This window comes from Euwallacea similis, chromosome 2, assembly GCF_039881205.1.
Source record: "Euwallacea similis isolate ESF13 chromosome 2, ESF131.1, whole genome shotgun sequence".
Lineage (NCBI taxonomy): Eukaryota > Metazoa > Arthropoda > Insecta > Coleoptera > Curculionidae > Euwallacea > Euwallacea similis.
Genome location: NC_089610.1, coordinates 1,438,581 through 1,461,037, shown reverse-complemented (window position 1 = coordinate 1,461,037; position 22,457 = coordinate 1,438,581). Strand labels below are relative to the sequence as shown.

The following is a 22,457-nucleotide window of genomic DNA, read 5'->3' as shown; positions in this document are numbered from 1 at the left end:
ATGAGTCAACGTCAAACAAAGTCAACGTCGAATTTTTGCCATTTAGGAAATTTCAATTGGCAAGTTTGCGCTAGAACACGTTAAGAACTACTAAAACTGCGACGTTCTAAATGACATATCTGAAGATTAAATTTGCCGCCAAGATTCCAAAAAAGGTTAATGACCAGAAAAACAACATGGATGTAAACAATTAAACATCAAACCGAATTAAAATTTTAAAAAATAATTTTACCTACCTGGAAAAAATGTCATCCATATTTTCTAAAAGTTTCTCACAAAAAAATTCCCAATACCGTTTACTCCCATGCACTGAAAACTTCCAAAAAATTTTAAGTGATGTTGGTGTAAAACTTTCCTTTAATTCCGACCATCTACATGTTTTGAAACAGGAGCAGGCCCTTGTCGTAAGGGAATTGAACAAGTATTTCCAAAATGAAGAACCAGATTGTGTTGAACAGTTCTTGTCGGGGCTGAAATACTTGTGCCAGAAGGAAAAGCATTTCAAGAAGTTTCTTATTCCCACTGAGTTTGAGAAATCAGTAGATAGTGAAGCTAAAATATATCAAAATAGTTTGTTTGGGTAAATAGGTATATTTTTTCTTTTATTTTATTTGGAAATAAAGCCTCACACATGAGTAGGGCTTGTTAGAATGATTCAATTGCATGATATTCTTTATTAAAACTAACTGAGAATAATATTCATCCTTTACTAAAGGCTCAAATAAAAACCCATATTGATATGTCACAGTCTCCAGAATTTAGAAAAAAGTTATTGTAAAATGAACAACAACATGAATTGCAAACATTATTCCAGATTTAATTCTGTGATTATTGTCCAAGACAGTGACATATATTTGACTTATGTTATTCTCTATTTTTGATATAGTTTTATTATTCTTTAATTCTATTTTTTAAAGATTTAGAAGTTTTATTATACCATATATAATTACCAGAACAGTTGTTTTTCCATGAAATATTTTCTATATATCTTTTTAACATTGAAATTTTGTTCAATGTATATTAATTTACTCGATCATGTAGACATTTTAGAATCTCCCTTTTTTTACCACGGTTGCATGGTTTGGGGTTATAATTCAGGAAAAAAATCTGTGTTTTTTCTAGAAAAATATTTAGGAAAGAAACAATGTGAAAATGGTAAAAAATAGAACACTCCTTATCTTGTTTTGCGAATGTATTTAGAAAACATAATAATTTAAAGAGCAACTACATGACATCTACTTCCATCTAGACAGAAGGTCTTTGTAGCTTTTTTTTTGTTTTGCATTACAGGATTTTCATCAGAGTTGATGCTCTTCAAGATGAAATTCTTCAGTTGCTCTTGGACCATATAACCACTGCTGCTGATGATGAGACCACTAATGATACCGCCTGGTTAAGAACTTTATTGAAACCCCTTACATGCCTGCCCACTATCAAAAGTGGGGAAAAACTTTCACTGCGCCTATTAGATATTCTGGAAATTGCGAATCTTCCCTGCCAATTGGAAATTCTGGAAGCCCTCCCTGAAGTTATTCCTGATAATCAATGCGATTTTGCCTCAAAACAGTTGGTTAAGCTTCTTGATAACAATGAAGAATTATGTGGAGCAATAATTAATTGTTTAACCGCCTTAGATTTTGATCCAGAGGTGAGGGGACAAATCAACAATAAAATTATGGCTCGAATATCTGCAGGGGTTTCACTGCGAGTTTATTTGATCTTGATAAAGTTTCTCATCAGTGATAATTGCAAGTCTCCTAATATAGTGGCAACATTGCTGAAAATTAGGAATTCTTTGGATAATATGATTGGGATAAGCAGCAAGGAGAAGGAATCTGATAAAACTGTGATCTTCCACTACCTACAAACATCTGCATTGGCCCAGAAACATGTAGCTGAAGGATGGCTAAACACTATCTCAAACTGCAGGACTTCAGCGGACCATAAACCTATTGATTTTCTTATAATTGTAATGTTACATCATGTATTTGAAGGCCGGAAAAAGATAATTGAGGCCATATTCAGAAAACGCGTCTCTCAAGGGTTATTTAAAGTGAACCTACTGGAAAAGGTTTTTGACAAACACATGACGCAACAATTTCTGAATGACTATATGAGCGATGTGATTCAAATCGGATGCTATCTGTTGAGGTTTTCAAAGGATTCTATTGTAGCCAAGTTTGCTATGTCTTTATTTGACCTTCTCTTCAATAACAGATACACACAGACAGTATATCGAGGGGAAATACTGCAAAACTTGATAACTTTAACTGGGACTAATGATCATTTCACCATTAACACAGTTCTGAAACTGATTTTGTCGCTAGAAATGACAAACCCTGATAAAGTTGGCACCCATGTGGCATTGTTGATGCAGCTACTTGAAAAACTGGACACTTTTGACTTGAAAGATGTGAAAATTGTCTTTGAAATTCTATGTTATTTGCTGTGCGGGAGCATGGCTTCTCATGGCTTCACAGGTTTTAAAGATCAAATTTGTATTATTATTAGGAAATTATTATCCCGCTCTGAAAGGTGCATTAAACACATAGGTATTGTTGGTGCCATTGTGATGGTGAAGCATTGTATATCAGTAGACGGTGAGCAAGATGTTTTGATAAATGATTCTTTAAAAAACGAGCTTTGTGGAGCACCCAAATTCAGTTCAGAACTATTAGAGCTTGTCATGAGTGCCTCAGGAGATAATCCTGATTTATTGTGTCTCTACTATGACCAGTTAGCTTCAATTTTAGCAAGCAATCAGGCATTTGATAAATATTTCCATTATTGGCTGTACAATAAGATCGAACACGATTTCCAGAATATCTTTCTCACCAAGTCTATTCCAGAAACTACCAGCGATTTAAAATTCTCAGTACAGTACGTGTTGAATAAGCCTGAAGAAACCAAGGAGAATTTTGCAGTTAACATTGCTGGGTACACAGTGAGTGACAAAAGTTTTAAAGTGTTAATGTTAGCTCCATATTTTCGCGTATTGAGGCTGCTCCATTTCAGGCAGCATGAACACCTGTCTGAGATAGACTCCTTATTAGGCTGTGGGGTATTGCTTCCTGATGTAGATGATCCTAACGATTTGGATGTCGATGAAATAAAGCAAGTCTGCGATTGCTTGTTTCATTGTGTCAATTGGTTTCGGGAGATTATCAACGCTTTCGTTACTCAAAAGCATGTTTCCATAAAGGAAAAAGTGATCCAGCGACTGGATAATTTGATTGAAGTTGAGGATAAATTAGTGGTGTTTTTGCAGCGGGTTCCAGGACATAATTTGCCTAAAAATCAGTTGTACTCGGACCAGAGTATTAAAAAGCAACCTCCACCGAGAGGAGAGTTGAAAAATCCTAAGAAAAAATTTCGATCGAATTCCATGGTAGCAAATGATACTTTAAATGCAAGTGTGAATACCCTGGAGGTTACTGCACCTAAGACAAAAAGCCCATTAAGCTTAAATAAAAAGGTTATTTCGATTCAATTCAGGGTAATGGATACGGACATAATACGACTAATAAAATACCCTTTAAGCTTTAACAATCAAAGACTAAGTGCACCGAAGCTTACGCTGAATCTTCAACAAGTGAAGTTTATTTTAGCTGACTTCATTTCAAAGCTGATCACATTAACTCAAAATAAAAAAGAGTCAGGTCTTTCCCATTTAAATGAAGTGAACCCAGAGCACCTAATTCAAGATTGTGTGCACATTGTCCGATATTTGAGCAATTTCCTCGACATTATCGCCAACAAAATCGGCGAGCTCTTGAAAGAACCTGAAGAAATTCGTTATACTGAGGAGGCAAATGAAATTAAAACTTGCTTTGGGAATATTCTCCAATCCTATAGTTTGATCTTTCAATGGCCAGGCTTTCAACATACCACCGGAAGTAGTTTGTTGAAAGATATCCTGAAGTCCACTAGAGAAGCTAACAATAGTCAAATCGTCATCTCGATTAACAGACTGATTATAGATTTCACCGTTAAAATCGCTCAATACGATGAGCATTGCCTGCATTTGTCTCATGCAGTAAGTCTGGTAAACACCATAGAAGCCCTTCATTCTCTTACAATACCTACTGAAGAAATAAAGAAGAAGTTATCGTTTTTAGCTGAAAGCTTTCTCAAGAGACGATGGTACGATTTCATTGGGAAACTTGATCATGGACAACAATTCAACAGAAGCCTTGACGTCATAGTAAGAGCTTTTCTAAAAGACGTTAAGGTGGAGAAAATTGCTGAGCTAATAGAGAGTTTAACTGAAGACATTGCATATCTTGAAGCGAAAGATGGATCTTTATCTTTATTTCCTGCGATAGACAACAAGAACTTTCATGTGTTTTATTTAGGAATGTGCAATGCCCAACTAGATGCAGTGAAAAACGAAATCCAGGCTTTAACTAACTTAGAGCACCTCTGTTTATGGCTCACAGTCTCCGGCACTTTAACCAACCTCATGACCATCGCCAAAGCCCTAAACAACCGCACAAATTTAGCCTGCTTCCTGAAGAAGACTATAAGCATTCTGAAGATCTTCTTAACAGATGGGATTCCAATGATGGAAATTTTATTCAAAAGCAGTCCAACTGAGGTGTGTAAAGTCTTCAGAACAATTCAGACAACTACCAGATTTCTTCATCATCTTTGTTGTCAGTCCAAACTCACCAAAGATACGAGTATATTGCCCCATATTCCGTCGTTTAAGCAAACAATAGAGTCTATTATATACAGGGTTAAAGCAGCTTTAGTGGCTAATAATTGTGCTTCTGGTTTTTGGTTGGGCAACTTACGGAATAAAGATATAGATAGGCAGGTTATTTTAACACAAAGCACAGAGGTTTCGTCCAGTGCTACTGAGGAGGGCGAGGAAAATCTGCAGCTGCCTAGTGATGATGATGATGACGGGATTATTATAAATAATACTCAGTCAGATAGTGATTCTGCTGAAAGCGAAGTGTTTGATGGTTCAGAAGACTATGCTTAATAAGACTACTTTTTAATCTTTGTTGTGTTTAGATAGTTTTTATACATATTTAGTCAAGTTTTTATAAAATTTTTGAATTATACTTTTGTACATTTGTTACGGATGTCTTTTATTTCAAATTCCCGGGAGCCTTTTAGGCCGATACATTTGTGTAGTCAGGTTTGAGTTCTTTGTTTCTGTGACGAAGAGTCTTATCAAAATAATCATGTATCTAAGCGTATTTTTTATTTATGTCGTATCGCTCATTTGATTTTTAATGCAAAATATGCCAAAGTTCAGAAATTCATTGAAATTATACAAGAAAATGGTGCCTTCGTAGCCTTTGTTGTCACATTTGGCATCGCGGCTTGTTAAATTTAAAACGATGACAACGTTTGAAATTTTGGCAACAAACCAATCAAACACTTGTCACTATCAGCTGTTATTTGTTTATATTTTGAAAAGGTCAATTGCTAAAACTCTCATTTTCAGTCATAAAAGCATAAAAATAATAGGAATTCCAATTAAATCATTGAATTTCTATTTTCTACTGAAACCTAACTAAAGACAAGCAATCTAATAATGAACAATTCCCTTAATGAATGAATACATCCAACTGTTTGGTTAAGCATGGTTTGGATACATGATTGAACTTGAGAGAGCCAAGTTTGCGACCTAGGTAGATTTTATTAATTACAGTAATTAATTATGTTTAAAAACAAAATATTAATAAAGGAGGTGCCCTTTGGACTTTGACCCAAACCTAATAGGCCCGCTACTATATGGCCTTGACTATGCTGACATTGCATCACATCTTTCAAAAAAATGGTTATTTTTTGCTTCAGAAAAAGTCTGCAAAATGTGTAAAACTTGAATTATTTAATTAATCGTTTTATAGTCCAACGGTATCATTGAAAGGAGGTAAAAGATCCACAGAAATTTGCAATAGCACTCAGCCTTGAGTTTTTATAGAATGTCACTACTTGTCTTCCTCCCAAGAAAGTTTACTATTACTAGTGTAATTTCAATGTAAGTATTCCTAGCATTTACTACAGAACTAAGTCAGTGATAATCAATAATTGTTAATTGTTGATTACTTGACCTTCGGATCTAGCCTTGAGCCTTATCGTTGGTATTACACTGGTCAAAGAGCAACCTCCTGTCAATGATTAAAACCTTTAAAATCAATCACATTTGGGAAATAGATTTAATTAATAATATTGAGGCAATCATTACATAACTTTCTAGCAGTAAATTTAGTGTTTCAAATGGACAGAAAATAAAAAGGACAATGAGTTTCTTGCATGATGGCCTGCCTCTTACTGGGTATCAATTCACTCAAGTATCATCCCCTACTGAGAAGAATGAAACCACTGCACCTGTTGACATTAAAGTCACTTTAAGTGAATGTAAGCATTTGTTAGGTGTATTTAATTCACAGAGTTGTAAAGAATGTTGATTAATAGTGAAACTGACGTTAGCCAAAGAAATGGGAGTTAACCATCCATTCAAACCATATTCAATGGATCGAGGACACTTAACTAAATATCTTCCAAAATCTCAGGAAGAATTGCCTAAAAGATCCATGGAAGACAGCTATATTGAAGCCATCATTCCATTGTCAGAAGACGTAGCACTACAGGAAAAGTACACTACTTTTCTTGGGTCTGTGCGAGTTGGGAGATTAGTGGAAGATATGGATATTTTTACTGGTAAGTTTTACTGATTTCCTGTTTATTTCAGAATTATAATATATGGGATTTTAGTTATTGTAGCTCAAAAACATATTGTTAATCCTGCACTTCCAAAAGGGACTAATTTTCCTCAAACTTTGGTTACAGTGTTGGTAGACAGAATTGAGTTTACTGAGTACATGCCAAAAGTAAGTATATTGTTGTATATTTTTTTTTGGAATTTTGATCTCATATAGGCTCTATTTTTGTTCTTTAAAAGACAATTCCTTATTCACAATACTTATGTATACCCTTTAACTTTAAAAGGGTATAAATGGGTAGCTTTTGACCCTTAATTTTCTTTTCAGCCTAACAAAGACATAAAAATCTCTGGACATGTAAGCTGGTCAAGTAGATCTACCCTCGAAGTGGCAGTATGGCTGGAACAGTTCGACCATGGACAGTGGAATCGCATTACCAGAGCCTTGTTCCTCTTAGCAGCTAGAGATCCAACAAACTCATATGCTTCTCTAGTTAATTCCATAGAACCTGCAAATGAACGAGAAAAGATTATTCTATCTGGAGGCGAAGACCGGAAGAAGCGACGTCTGGATATTGGTTCCAAGCACGTATCCAAACATGTTCCTCCTCCAGATGAGCAAAAAGTGCTGCATGATTTATATATCAAAACGACTGATCCTTCAGATATTAGCATGTCAACACGGATTTTGCCACCTCATTGCGTTTGGATGCAGAGCACCAAAGTATCAAATGTAATTTTAGCGCAACCAGAAGATCGTAATCTACATAACACTGTGTTTGGCGGATTTATTTTGAGACAGGCGACGGAGTTAAGTTGGATTGCCAGTTATATGTTTTGCAAATATAGGCCTAGAACCAGGAGCATGAGCGATATTCAATTCAGAAGCCCAATTGCAGTGAATTCTTTAATTCAAATGCACGCAACAGTGGTTTACAGTCGAAAGAACTTCATACAAACCACAGTGTTTGCTCAAGTGTACAATCCGCTTTCTGGTTTGACCTCCACCACCAACGCCTTTCATTTTACTTTGGAAGCCCCGGACATAGTTCCAGAAGTGATACCGCAGACGTATTATGAAGCCATGTTGTACGTGGACGGACGAAGACATTTCCATAAAGGTTTGAAAGAAACTCAAGGTACTAGTTTCTATCGTACGCAGAGCAAACTATGAATAGGAAATGCAAGTTTGATAGTGTTATAATTTTTAAAAAAATTTTAGGGATTTAAAGTAGCTGTTAATTTACAAAATTGGGGGTTATTAGCAGATTAAATTCGGTTCGAGATACTTAATTTGGTACGTCCAATAAAAACTTTAATAGTTAATTCAATATAATGTTGTATTCTAGTTAATTATTGTTATAATTAGTATTATAGATATCAAATTGTTAATTTTGTTGGTTTTCAATACGGCAAGGGAAGGTATTTTTTTAATAAATGTTTTTATATTTCCTACTAGCAAGCGTCAAAAAGCACATAACTGCAAGTGGGCGATAAAAGATTTTTATACGAACATAACAACATTAACAAATTCATAATATAAACTTCCAAAAAATTATGCAACTAAAAGAGTAAAAATCGTTTCTTAACGATTTTTACTGAGCTTATTGCGTCTTCACCATTTCATTAAAAAAATTTAACCATGCCACCGTGCCATTTATATGCAACTACGGCAAGGAAGATATATTTATATACAGGGTTATTCACGTCATGTTACACGGAATATTGCGGCTAAAGTATTTAATATTTCGAATTTTTCTTTATGCGATGTATAGAACTCATATAGAGATACATTCTAAAATTATTTTACTTTTATACAGGGGGTTGTAAATAAGTGAAAAATATCAAAGTTATGTTTTTTTAAATGGAACACACACACAACTAGTACCATTTTAGATTCCTTGAGATAAATAAATGTAAGTCTGATAAAGGTTTACCTACCCTAAACCTTAAGGATTTTGAAATAATTGAGATTTTGTAAAAATGTAGTGCAAATTTAAAAACTGCTTTAAAGGAAGTTTAAACTGGGATAAGCCGAAATTTACATAAAGCCTTAGACATGAGGCATTTCATGCCAGTCATGAAAATTTAGATATCTTATACAGTGTGTCCAAAAAATAAATTGAAAAATGTACTTACTTTGAAGGGTATTAACTTGCTTAATTTAAAAAGAACACCCTATATTTTATTACTCCAACTATCAGATTGAAATATTACCGATCGAAAACTATTATACTTTCCTATACCTAAATGTACAAATTTCCCTTGAAAATTAAGATTTTTAAAGAAAGAAGAAAATCTTATTACTTTTTGTATCAGTTGACACGGTGACATCTAAAATGTCAATATAAAGAATCATATTTATGCATTCTTTTTTCGGAGATTTGATTAAATATGAAAATTATCTTGTAACTTACGCAAATAATATTGAAAATATCATAAGTAAAGAATTATTCGAAAGATTTAAAAATTAAAAACTAGTGGCGCACAAGATAATTTTGCAAAAAAAAATTAAATCAAAATTGAGTGCTCCAATTTCCGTGATTTTTGGTTTCGTGGTAGGTGTACCATACAGCATTGATATGTCGCAGTTCAATCTTGAATCGGGCAACTTTGATTTTTTTTTGGTTTTTGGGTTAAAAATTTTCATGATAGTATTTTTCGGACCTAAAAATCGAAGTTGTCGGATTCGAGTTTTGACCCCGGCATATCGATGCTGTATCGTATGCCTACTGCGGAACCAAATCTTGTTGAAATCGCAGTACTCAATTTTCACCTAATTGTTTTGTACGCCATCGGGTTTCGATTATCAAACTTGCGATTTCGATGTCATGAATGCGGTTCCATTGCAATTTTATTATTGACTGTTAAGAAAATAGGATTTTTCAATCTTCAGTCATTTCGTCATCGTGTAGGCACCCCGTTATTAACATCACCATTAACGACTTCGCTATTGCTGAAACTTACGCATTACTTTCTTTGTAAACTAGCCGTATGAAAGAAAAACACAGGATTATAAAGAATACAAAGGAACTGTCATGTTTATTCTTTGGTTCTTAGTTATTAGTAAATATTGCCGACATCGAATACAACACGCAAAACCAACAATAAAATTTAAAGTACAAGGCAGTGAGTAAAAATATCTAATACTTAACATTAGAAGTTAATAAAAACGAGCAATCTTATAGATTATTTTTACACATAACATAATGCTAAATCCGAGTCAAAAAACTTCGAGATTAGTCCCCAATTATTAGAATTATACTTAGCATTAATAAACATATATTTTCATAAAAAAATAACCTAAAATTTAGACGCAATTTTCAACAGTCTGCGTTTTCAATGAAATTACGGATCAACAAAAGCAACCATGATATACCTAATACCCTTTGTAACAAGCAAACCTTCGTGATAATGAGTTAATCTACCTGGATGCATTAGCATCCATCCCATCTGGGTATCAGTAACACTGCAATTGTATCGAATAAATTTACATCCCCCACCCTCGAAGTCTTTACCGGCCTCATTTAAAGCTATATTGATTGTATATGTAGAACTATCATGGTGGGGTCTTAAGGACGGTTGTTCATCTGGTTTATATCTGAAATAGAAGGAATTACATAGTATTTTGTCAAATTTCTGTACCAAAAACGAACCTCACGACAAAATTCATCAAACTCCTCGGAGGATCTCCCTGGTACCCCACGAAAATGTGCTCATTTACCGGCCTCACGTATTTTTGCAAAAAGTAAAGCCAATGCGCCTCCCAACCCACTTGATTCATATGAATATCCCTGGTGGGAACAGCTTCATATCCACCCTCGAGACGGTCATCCTCATTTTTTCCAGAAGACCATTTCCCATAACTTTCCATCATGTTAATTAAGGCTTTGCAGAATTTTTTAGTTACAATCGGCACCCAATAAACATCTGGGCAAGGCTGAAATTTCAATTCCTTAGTTATCAACTAATTTTGTACAGACCCAAAACGCACCTGCAAGTTCTTCTTTTCAGGATTCAAATTTTCTGGATAATCTGAATGAATAAAAGCCTCCTCCCAATCTTGCTCGTTCTCGAATATCTGATACATGTCAGGCTCAGCTCTTGTAATGTCATAAGTATCGGCGTTGATTAGGTGACCAAATTCGACCCTATTGGACACGTACATGAATACGTCCAAGTCCCGCAAATTGCGACAAAATGCCATATCTGCGTCCACATTGGGACGATTGAAAGAAAGCTGAAGTCTGTCGTATTGTTTCAGAAGAGTGGAGTTAATTAGGTACGCGCTGTTGATGTAAGGAACGTTCCATAGGCCCCTGTAAGAATGATTAGATTAGTTACATGATTGAAAATAAGTTTTAAAAATTCTTATTATCTCAAAAACTGTTTCTCTTAATTTAATGAAATTTTGGAGATTTTCATATTTACTGAAGCTGATCATCAATCAGTGACTAAGTTGGAACAAGATATTTTGTAGAGGTAATTTTTTACCTCACCTATGATTTTTTTAATTCTTTTTCAATGGAACATTTTTGCTTTTTTTATCATCTCAATTTCATGTCAGAAGCAATCACTTTCCTATGGTTGTATTTAGCCCACCAGGCGTCGCATTCATTACAGTTTTCTTTAACAAATGCTACTTAGGATAACATCCGAGCGGTGTCGCTTCTTAAATTACGACTTATTATGAAATTTTCGGTTATCTTATTTCTAATATTATATTCTTTTTTTTTAATTGCGAATTGATTTAAAAATAACCCAACTCCCTTTATACGACCACTTACAAACCGATTACGCATTAAATTACGCAATAATAGAAGAAGCTGCTGGCAGTAAATAATTCTATTAAGACGCTGATACGAATGTCCGGAGCAATTTCATCACGATTTTTAAACCCGCAAATCATCGCAGAATGCTCCCCAAAGTGCGCGCATTTCTCTTGGTTTGGGTTGTGGTCGGAACGCTACAGGAGACTCTTACCAATCCCACTCGTATAGGAGGAGGAGGCAAGGCGGGAGGTAAAAAGTAATTATACATTAACCTAAATTAGTGCTACATGACAATATGATGGAATTTTAGATAAATTTGGCAAGGGGCGGCTGTATAGCGCACGGATTCCTGTTAAAATCCATCACAGGAGCCCTCAATCTGTCACATATTACGAGCACAAAGATGTACAAGTAAGTAATAGTGCCCCATCTGAAGGTGACTAATTTTTGTTGCAGGGGGCGAAAATCGTCAAATCTAGCCATTTCGACTTTGAATATATGCTGGGAAGGAAAATAACATTCTTCTGCATGGCAAAGGGACTTCCCAGGCCAGAAATTACATGGTTTAAAGAGGGAATTGAGCTTTATAACCACAAATATTTCCAAGTAGATGCTTATAAAAATAGAAATTAATGGTAAATTATAATGACAAATATATTTTAGGTGCACGAATGGACAGAGGGAAATGACACAATTAAAAGCAAAATGGAAATAGACCCAGCGACTCAGAAAGATGCAGGATTCTACGAGTGTCAGGCTAATAATAAATATGCCATTGATTTTAGGGCCTTCAGGACGGATTATGCGATGCTTACATACTAGTTCTCTTGTTTTATTACAATCAAAGTTTGATTAAAATATTGCTTCACTACGAATAATAATTCATGTTATTTCTCAAGATTTTCAAAAACCAACTCCAGCGACGTAACTAGAAATTTTGCCCCATTCCTGCAGTTTTCGATTCAGGGCTCTCTCACAAGAGGCAACTTTTAGCGGGCTAACGAGGTAAGGTTCCAATCATGAATGGCAGTCTTATATGTGCAGCCTTGCGGGATCTAATGAGGGTGTAGCTACGCCACTCACAATTTCTCATTAATCAACCGGTAAAAAATTCGGAATAGATAATAATATAACATAACAAATGCATTGAAAATTATCTATTAAATTTAGGGCAATATGCATGAATGCAATTTCGAACGAAAAAGCACAAGTGCGCAAGTGCTTTGTTCTATTTCAGATTGTATAAATGCATATTGATCTAAAATTCTCCGGAATATTCGATGTATGATTTATATATTCGAAAGAGAATTTCACGAACCAAATGCTACGCATTTGTGGTAAATTTGTGTAATTTTTGACCAGTACACATTGGCAGAAATTTAATAGCGATAACATTTGCTGACAAATTATTTTATTGGGATCAAATTTCTGTCAGGGTTTATTACTGTGATTACTTAATAATGAAACACCTGATTCGAGCGTACACCAAGTAGCGAACGAAATTCTCTATGATAGATAATAATACTAGTTCAATTCATGCAATTTTTATAGACTTGGATACGCCTTCTTCGAGGTTTTTGTGGTTTAATTGTTATTTTAAATTATTAAGAATTACGAAATCCGACTTAGATTTTCCCCTCAGTTTCTAAAGAATCAAATTGAATATTTCCAAAATTTTTACTAGGACTTACATTTATGATCTCAAACAATAATCAGTGTCGGACCTCATTTGTCTTTTAAAGATAACATCTAAGAAAATACTGAAAATTGGTGTGGTAATAAAAGCGTGATAACACTTGGCACATTTCTGATTTCTGATCTTTAGAATTGCCAATTTTCTCGAAAGGAATTAACACCTACTCACAAAGTTTCACAAAATAATCACCTCTAAAATAATTGCTTTTCGTCTTGATTATCAACATTCCTTAAAACGGATCAATAAAACTATCTTATCAAAACATTAATACATTAAAAAACTCAACAACAAAACCGCGATTGAAACTAAATACAAAATTATATCAGCTGATCAGAGTTAATGCGAATTGGGCCTTAAAACCGACATTATCCTGTTACTTTAATCAAAAGCTCTCCACTATAGTTTAATGCAAATCATTTAGAGGACTACAAGGAGTAACATAAATTGATCCAAATTATTTTCAATCTGCGTACGTAAAAAGGGGAGCAAAACGGCAGCTTGATACGCGAATGTTGCGCTTAGTTTCGACTGTTTTTTCGCTGGAAAGGTCAGAATGAAATTACTTGTGTCGATTGTTTTGTTACTGGTGATCGGTTTTATCGGGGATATCGAGTCACGTAGGGGCAGATCTAGGGGGAGGACTAGGTCCAAGGTATTGTGGCTACAAAAATCGCCAATAAATAATCTTCACAACTCGATTTTCAGTTCCAAATTGGACTACCGATTACTGGGAAATATCGTGACCCTGAATCTGACAAATACTACAATAACGATAATGTAAGTTATTTTAATGTGAAAGCAAGAAAAAAATGCATTTGTTTGGATTGCAGGGCGCAAAAATAGTCCTCGCGTCTCACTTCGACTTTGAGTATGTCTTAGGGCACAAAATTCAGTTTATTTGTGTTGCAAGGGGTAATCCTCGTCCTCATATCACCTGGTTCAAAGATGGGAGCGAAATCTTTACTCATCAATATTTACACGTATGTTTGAGACAACTTTTTTGGTAATATTTAACGTAAATAAATCACTTTTGTAGATTCATGAATGGCAAATCCATAATGATACTAGAAAAAGCAAACTGGAAATCGATCCTGCTACCCAAATGGACGCTGGTCTCTATGAATGTACTGCAGACAACATGTACTCAATTGACAGAAGATCGTTTAAAACTGACTTCAGTATAACATTCGATTAAGTGACAAGGATTGTGATAAAAGAAATACTTTATTATTGTTTATTGAGAAAATTGGGCATAGAAATACATTCATTGTATTTTGTTAAAAAGTTTCAATTCATTGGCCACGAATTAAATGTGTCTAATAATAAAAAAAAAGCCACTTACTTCTTCTCCCCATGAACTATATCCATATAATCATTAGACCTGGCATAAAACCCGTCTTTGCTCAACGAGCCCCAAAAATTGCTCCACGACTTTCCAGGTCTGATTAGCAATGGTGCCACTACAGTCCGATTTTGTTCTATTAAAAGTTTCAGTGTAAATGGATTATCTAAGTGCGCAACTGAATCAATTGCAAAATAGATTTCGCACTTTTTCAACAGACATTGATCTCTAAAAAATGACAAAAATGTAAAAAACGCTGTGTAATGTTTCCAGTGCACTTACAAAGACAAATCTCTTGCAGCCCATTCAGTGGTGCCATCTTCAGGTTTAATTTGCTTCACAGAAGAGTATTCAGAACCATGAGCTTCAACAAACTCATTTACTTGATTGGAATGAAATTTCACCTAAAAAATAATTAATTTAACACAAAAAAAATTAATTATGTTGAATTTGTGATGCAAAAATTAGAGGTGGAAGGCTGTTATGAGAAAAAAGAAATTATTAACATCATCGACCACAAAATCTTGCTTGCACAAAGAAAAAGGCGTGAAATTATGGCACCAAACTTTCTTATAATCTAACGTAATATTTGAAACCGTAATGAAAGTCGCACGAACCGCATTATGAACAAACAGATGTATTTTCTCTTTGGGATACTCCATCTTGTAAATCTTGGTGAAGAATCCTTCGATAAAAGGAGTGTTTTGTTCTATGAATAAACCCAAATACACTATAGGCCACTGGTCTTTTTTAATGGTGTCCAGATTCATTTGTCCCTTTTTACAAGCTATGCAGCCCTCCATGCTGTTCCAAACTCCATTTGGAAGATAATTGGTAAGGTAGTTTAGATACAGTTTTGAAGGGCCATTGCCATGGACCATTAGGGGCTCTGTACCTGTTTCTGTGTTTTTTAAGTAGTAAGTTTCAACACCTGCATCTTTGTTTTCCACAGTTTTAATTTCCAAAATGTCTAAGATAAAAAAAATGTAGAACTTTATTTCTTTTAATACTAGTGTTATTGGTACCTGTTTGGCCATTCATATTCTGAAAAATTTCACTCAAATGATCCAACTGAATTTTATTCTTTTCCCTAAATTCCTTATCTAAATACACTTGAGTAAAATACAGTTGATCATCAGCTGAATCTTCAATATGTACTTTGCTCAAAATGTTATTGATTTCAGGCAAATACCCAATATAAATACCAGAGTTTAGGAATCTGAAACATAAAAAATATACCCATATAATATAAGAAAATAATGCATTTAGAAAAATGTTTTAGCATGATATAAATTCAAATAAAATTTTTTAGAAAAGGAAATAAAATAAGCTAATTTTAATTCAAAAAGACTATACTTAAAGTAATAAAACTCACCTTTGTCCTTTGGTAATTTCAGGGTACTGAGGGGCCAATTCAACATTGGGCCAGCAATAAGGTTCAGCCCCGAACAAAACCCTTGCTCCCAAGGCTTTAAATCTACGCACAATTTCTCCTAATTGCCCCAAAAATATCACATCATAAGCGTCAGTGAACAGTACAATTTTCTCGTCATCTAGTTTGTACTGTCTTAAAGCAGCCTTTAAGAGATTTATTTTCCACCCTCCACCTGGGCGCCTCATATCACCTCCTTTCCATTTTTCACCTTTGCCTAATATTATGGGTTCAATGCCGAATCTTTTTGCTGAGTCAATGTACCGTTGGTAGCCATCAGTTTCATTTGTGGCAACTGTGAAGACTAGAATATCTGCAATAAGAAGGAATGAAGTAAATATGAATATTATCAAATTCATTAAAAAACATAGTTACTGACAGTTATTTACATAACAAGTGAGGCAATATTTTCGAGTAATTTAATTGCAGTAGAGAAAAGAATGTAAATTCCAGATGGGTGAGTGGTTTCTTGTCTTATAAATAAAATAATTATTCATAAAAAGAATGTATAATAATATTATTCCCTTTCTTATTAGGATTTACATACTATTGTTTAAATTTAAAAATGCAAAAAGGATAGAACCTACTCCATTCCATACATTAAACCTCCTTGCAATACATTGCCTAAAATGATAATCTTGTGTTTTCTATGCTGATATTTAGGTCGTTTAAAACAGAGAAGAGATATTTATATAACGCTCAAAACAGCTCCCATGTGTTAAGCTAATTAAATCTGTGTAATTAAAATCCTAAAAATATTGTATGTCTAATCATAGTTGCCCCCCTTTCCTTACTGCCTGGAAGTGGGATTTGGAAAATAATTAAGTTATTAAATATAAAATATTTATCTTTTATAATTGTTTTTGGTAGAGTTTGTTAATTAAGCATTCGTAATAATGTAGGTCAGGGTTTTATAGGAAATGGATAAGAAAAATCTTAGAATTAACAGGAAATAGGAGGCTGGATTCTGGAATGTTCTCAGATAGTTGGTGTACGTGCCTGAAGACACATATTGAGTTGTGTACTGAAGAAGCGCTAATATTAACAATTAATTAACAGAAAAGGGCATGAATAACTTAGATTTTTATGGTAAAATTAATTTAAAAAGATAACCAAATCTTAAACCTCCACTTACCATTTTGAATGGCACTTGTGTTTTCTAACGCGAAAATAACGCAAACCGAGGCAAACAAAACTTGTACTTTCATGTTTCGAACTTATGGCACTATAAATTCTTTAAATACATTTAATTTGAACTCAAATTTACGGTAAAATCATTAAAAAAAACGTTTTAAAAGAATAATTCAAGTATCCTTTTCGACTTTACCAAACATCGAAAATATCATCCACACATGTCTGTCATCTCACAAAGAACACTAATATCTTTGATAACTCCGAACACACGTAGATGCGCGTTATCTCACTTGCTCTTATAGAATTTCGATCTGCGGGGATATATGCGTCTTGCTCGCTCTTAAACAGAGTGGAGAATCTGTTTAAGTAAACATTAGACCGCATTCATTAAGATTTTCGCTATCATTGCTTAATAGCTTCTTACGCAGATTGAACGCGTTATTTGACAATTGTATAGCAATTACTTAACAGTTAATGAATTATGTTATTAGAGAGTTTTCGCGTGGGAAGAGATTTAGATATACAACAATTATACACAGTGTGGAACAGACAAAAAGGAATCAATTCAGAATGCTATTGTGTTTATTTATTTCAAAAATTTAAATAAGACATTTCAATTTTAATTTCCCAAATTGCACCCAGTATCGCAAAAATTCCAGCCCTGCATTTAACCCCTTTGAGAGCAGCTACAACCCCTAATCCTTTAAAATGATAGTAGGGGCTTGTGGCAGCTAATTGCTAAGTATTTTCATTTTCTGTTAAAACTTATGATATTGTACTGTATATTTACATTTGGTATGTAAAAAAATCATTACTTACCTGGGAATACCAAATTCACTTCTTGAGAATACATATCACGAGCTTCAGTTTCCTCACATCCAGTTTCGCCCCGCTCCGATTTCTTACAAGTTTCCTCCAGAGCAACATTGTAAACGACTAAATCAAATTCATGGCGAAATTAATTTTTTAACAATTCATTTGGAGACTTAAAGTTACCTAAACTGAGCCCTAAAACCAATAACAAGGGCAAGTTAAGATTACGGGACATCTCGACCCAAAGTGATCCAATTCCAAACTGACAGAGTTAGATCGGTTACGATAGCCGATTAGTTGACCACAAAAGTAAAAGTGATAAAAATCAATTTTGTTGGGATTATATCTGGTAAAAGCGGTAACGAAGGCATAGGAGCGTGAAATTTTAATCCGAGTATAATGAAACAAGACTTTTTACTCGACAGAAAGATAATCAGAAAGGTTCGGGTAACTTGATATACAGATATTGGGGTTCCATTGGACCGGTTCTTCAATCTCTTGGCTACTTTGCAAGCAAGATCATTTTCGTTAAAAGTCAGGTACTGATCAATGCTCTGCTCTGATCTCGTCGTCTCTATGGAAATTACCTTAGCAACATCTCTCTTTTGGAGTTATCAGCAAGATAATTTCAATAGAAATTAACAAATAATTAATAGAAATTTTCCTGCTGGCAAAGTTACCGGAAGTTTGAAAAACCTGAAATGACCCGGTATTTTGGGGGGGGGGGGGGCGACCCCGGGGATAAAAAATCTTTTCGGTAAGACGGTACTGGAGTCCATACTACCAGCCTGTGTGGGGTTTCACCCACTAAAAAACCCCGTGTTGCAGAGGGTTTCGAGCCCGTGCCCGAAGTCCTCTATCGCGCTTTTGGGCCGCTTTTGGTGTTTGGTATGAGATAACAGAGTCAAGTGGAACTATCGCTTTTTTATTCTGCTATCGCTCTTGGCCTTTTTCGTGCCTTTCTCAGTAGATGAATCTAAGTCACTGCCCGGATCTTTGGCGTGAGTCACCTAGCCGACAGGGGGTTCTTCTGTCCTTCTGGACGCTTCTTTCTTCGTCGGCTGTGTCCCTCGTGGGTTGCTGGTTCGCAATGATGAGTCTGAAGTACCAGAAAGGCTATCTGGCCTTCTTTCTTCCATCATTGCGGGGTTGCTTTTTGGCTCATTTTCTATTTTTGTTTCAAGTCTCCACTTGTTTGGTCCTGTGTGGGTTGGTTTCCTTCATCATTCATTTTCCAGCAACTGATGTCTCGGTCTCTTGTGCGGTATGGCATTTTCCAGAATGTAGTCGGTTGCCCTCCTGATCAACTCATTTGGATGTCTTGGATGTCATTGGATGTCTTGATTGCATGGTCCTTGATGACGTCCGTCATTGTTCTGTAATTTAGATCTCTCTTTATCGTTCCATTGCTAACGAACCAAGGCGCACCCAGAGCCGTCCTCAAAGCAATGTTTTCCACTGCCTGAAGACTTTTCAAATGAGTCCTGGCTGCATAACTCCATGCTGTTGATGCATACGTTAGCTGTGGTTGTATAACTGTTTTGATGAGCGTGATCTTGTTCCTAAGGGGCAGCTTGGACTTCCTCCTTAGTATCGAGTACAGTTTTGCCCTTGTCATTTTTGCCTTGTTCCTTGTTTTCGCTACGTGCTGCTGCCACGTAAGCCTTTCTTCCATGTCCACGCCGAGGTACGTGACCTTGTTGCTCCACGGTATCTGTTCGTTTTTGATCATCAGTTGGTTTTAGGTTCTGATTTTTCTTCTCCATTTGAAGACGATGGCCTGGGTCTTTTCCATTTCGAAAACCATTTCTCCAAATTTGTGATCTCCTGTTGCAGATGCCTGACCAGCGTTGTTCCGTTCCAGAATCTAGCCAGTATCGCCGTATCGTCAGCGTATAGTGCCAGTTGTGTGTGTTCTCTCCTAGGAGGATCTGACACGTACATATTGTACTGGAACAGGGATAGTACCGCTCATTGAGGTACTCCCGCTGCTATTGCCTTGTACGTCGAATGTCAATCCAGTTTGGTCCGGAATGTCCTGTTTCGGAGAAAAGTTCCGACGAGTTTGACCAGCGAGATTTTGAATCCCGCGTTTATCATCTTTACCAATAGGCCATTGTGCCAAACTCTATCGAATGCCTTTGCTATGTTCAACAATACTGCTCCTGCAGCCTGTTTCCTGTTGAAGCTGTCCGTGATGAATTCCGTCATTCTCAGCACCTGAAGTTCTGTAGAATGTTGCTTTCTGAACCTAAACTGTTCGTCGGGGATGGTTTTTAAGCCTTCCTCGCATTCTCTTAGCCTTTTCAAAATTACTCTTTCCACGACTTTTCCCATGTGTGGCAGGAGACTTGTCGGTCTGTAGTTCTGTGGAAAGAGGTAATTTTTTCCTGCTTTGGGCAGCAGGATGATATCAACCTTCTTCCAGTTCTTCGGGAAGTGCCGTAGCCTCAGGACCGCATTCGTGATGTTCGCCAATGCGGCTACCCCTCGTACTGGTAACTTCTTAAGAATCTGCCTTCCGATCTGATCGCATCCGGGTGCTTTTCTTACTTTCAGGTGCTGTATGATCTCCTTTATTTCGTTTGGCGTTACGTGTCTGACGATTTCCTGGTTCTCCATGTTTTCCATTTGTCTGACGCGTCTGTCGACTTCTTTTTCTCAGTCTTCGGCGTCGTCGTCCTCAATTTCGTTTTCTCGAAATTGTTTTGCCAAGCTGTCAGCAAATGCCTCTGCTTTATCTTCTGTGGTGTACACGATTCCCTGTTCTCCTTGGATGGGAGGAATCGGTTTCCTCTTTGATTTCATCGCCTTGAGCGTTTTCCACTTGCTCCTGTCCTATGGGTTAAGGGATTCCAAATACTCCTGCCACTGTTTTTCCCTGACTTCCTGCAGAGTCGCTTTAATCCTTCTGTTCAGTTGATTCAGAGCATTTTTGTCGGCCGGGGCATTTGTCCTAAATGTCTTTTTTTTGGCTCGTCTACTTTGCTGAATCGGCTGTTTGGTTTCCTCCGAAATTTTTTCTAAGTAATCCCTTATCCTCCGTTTTTTGATGATTTTCGAGCTCGCGTTTAGGGCTGTTCTTATGTCCATCTCTAGAGTTGAAACAGCCTCCTCGATTTAAACTACATTTTCTATTCTATTAATGACAAATAGATCTCTTTGCAATGTTGTTTTTAATAAACCCCAATTTGTCCTTCTGAGCGCGATTGTGTCCTCTACCGATGGTCCGTTTCCAAGTAGAACTCGAATTAGATTGTGATCGGAGGATCCTTCCTGTAAAATTAAATAACCCGGTAACTTTTCCAGTAAAATTATTTCCATATAAATGGCGAAATCAGAGCAGGGCATTGGTTAATTTCCTCATTTTTACAGAAATTTCCTTAATTGTCTTGCTGACAACGTGATCAGAAGTTTGAAAAATCGGGTCTAAGGGCTACTAAATCTATATACTGTCAACTTTATCTGGAAGCTAATTTCCATGCAAACCTTCAAATTGACCAATACCATATTTTTAATTAAACCTTTTTGTTTGTCCTTACGGTTGGTCAAATTGCCAGGACTTTGATTTGATTCGCACTAAAAGTGCGAAAATATAACAATAAATAAAAAATATATATATACAGGGTCCGGCAACAGGATTGAACTATTTTAAGAAGCTTGCTGTGAGAAAATAAATGTAGCGATTAAATCAACCAGTACTGAAACACGGACTTTATTGATGGTAATTTCTTAATGTTTGTAAATTATGTTCTTAAGACGTCCGCGATGATCATTGACACACATTTAGAGTCTCTTTCTAAAATTTCCCAACACGTTCTAAAGCAAATGTTGGGGAATTCCGTTTCCGCTTCCCTAATCCGATCTTTTAGGTCCTGTATTGTCTGAGGACGAGTAGCGTATACATTTGCCTTTAAATAACCCCATAGAAAATAATCTGGTGTCGTCAAATCCGGAGATCTTGAGGGCCATTGAATGTCGCCAAAACGTGAAATGAGGCGATGTGGGAACATTTGCCGTAAAACAGTTAAACTTCGCCTACTGGTATGAGGGGTGGCACCATCTTGTTGAAACCGTACAATATTTTGATCCCTTCTTTGAAGTTCTAAATTCACATATGTGTCCAACATCATAACACATCAGTCAGAATTGACGGTAACAGTGTGGTTGTTTTCCTCAAAAAAGTATGGTTCGATTATGCCAAAAGCGGATACTTTTCAAAACCGTTCGTTGCCGGACCCTGTATAACAATAAATAATGGTAAAATAAGAAATTATATGTACAGCCGCACTCCAATACTTTAGTAATAGCTTAATTCGTTTAATTAAATAGCTAGCACATACAATCTAGAGAGGCGAATAATATTGTACTTCATATAATATGACAAAACTTCTATTTCTCGTTTTTTTCCGTACAAAGTTATAATTTTAGACATTGAAATATACCTACCTGCCATAAAAATGAATACCTAATGAAGAATCATGTATCGAAATATACAAAATAGAATTCAAATATACTTGTCATGCATGTAGACAATAAAACAATGTTTGCGTGAAATACCTGTAGACCCACTATTATACATGTAC

At 35.7% G+C, this 22,457-nt stretch overlaps 4 protein-coding genes across 4 annotated transcripts; 3 read left to right on the top strand and 1 right to left on the bottom strand.

The window, feature by feature from the left end:
• The first annotated feature begins 137 nt into the window (after positions 1-137).
• LOC136419370 (Fanconi anemia group D2 protein-like) lies at positions 138-8,126 on the top strand. The gene is made up of 8 exons (XM_066405652.1): positions 138-580; positions 1,291-4,984; positions 5,868-5,890; positions 5,942-5,998; positions 6,221-6,378; positions 6,436-6,681; positions 6,736-6,851; positions 7,011-8,126. The coding sequence occupies exons 1-8, from the start codon at positions 246-248 to the stop codon at positions 7,854-7,856; spliced, it is 5,475 nt and encodes a 1,824-aa protein (XP_066261749.1). The 5' UTR covers positions 138-245; the 3' UTR covers positions 7,857-8,126.
• A 1,569-nt stretch (positions 8,127-9,695) lies between these two features.
• Plod (procollagen lysyl hydroxylase) lies at positions 9,696-17,263 on the bottom strand. Its single transcript, XM_066405533.1, has 9 exons — positions 17,060-17,263; positions 15,868-16,237; positions 15,518-15,711; positions 15,110-15,462; positions 14,775-14,896; positions 14,493-14,720; positions 10,677-11,001; positions 10,339-10,622; positions 9,696-10,283 (listed from the first exon to the last, which is right to left on the bottom strand). The coding sequence occupies exons 1-9, from the start codon at positions 17,130-17,132 to the stop codon at positions 10,031-10,033; spliced, it is 2,202 nt and encodes a 733-aa protein (XP_066261630.1). The 5' UTR covers positions 17,133-17,263; the 3' UTR covers positions 9,696-10,030.
• On the top strand, positions 11,531-12,342 carry LOC136419325 (immunoglobulin domain-containing protein oig-4-like). Its single transcript, XM_066405563.1, has 4 exons — positions 11,531-11,703; positions 11,765-11,859; positions 11,911-12,060; positions 12,118-12,342. Exons 1-4 carry the CDS (start codon positions 11,598-11,600, stop codon positions 12,274-12,276), a joined length of 510 nt encoding a protein of 169 aa, XP_066261660.1. The 5' UTR covers positions 11,531-11,597; the 3' UTR covers positions 12,277-12,342.
• On the top strand, positions 13,586-14,483 carry LOC136419326 (immunoglobulin domain-containing protein oig-4-like). The gene is made up of 4 exons (XM_066405564.1): positions 13,586-13,802; positions 13,856-13,927; positions 13,981-14,130; positions 14,187-14,483. The coding sequence occupies exons 1-4, from the start codon at positions 13,704-13,706 to the stop codon at positions 14,343-14,345; spliced, it is 480 nt and encodes a 159-aa protein (XP_066261661.1). The 5' UTR covers positions 13,586-13,703; the 3' UTR covers positions 14,346-14,483.
• Positions 17,264-22,457: the final 5,194 nt, after the last annotated feature.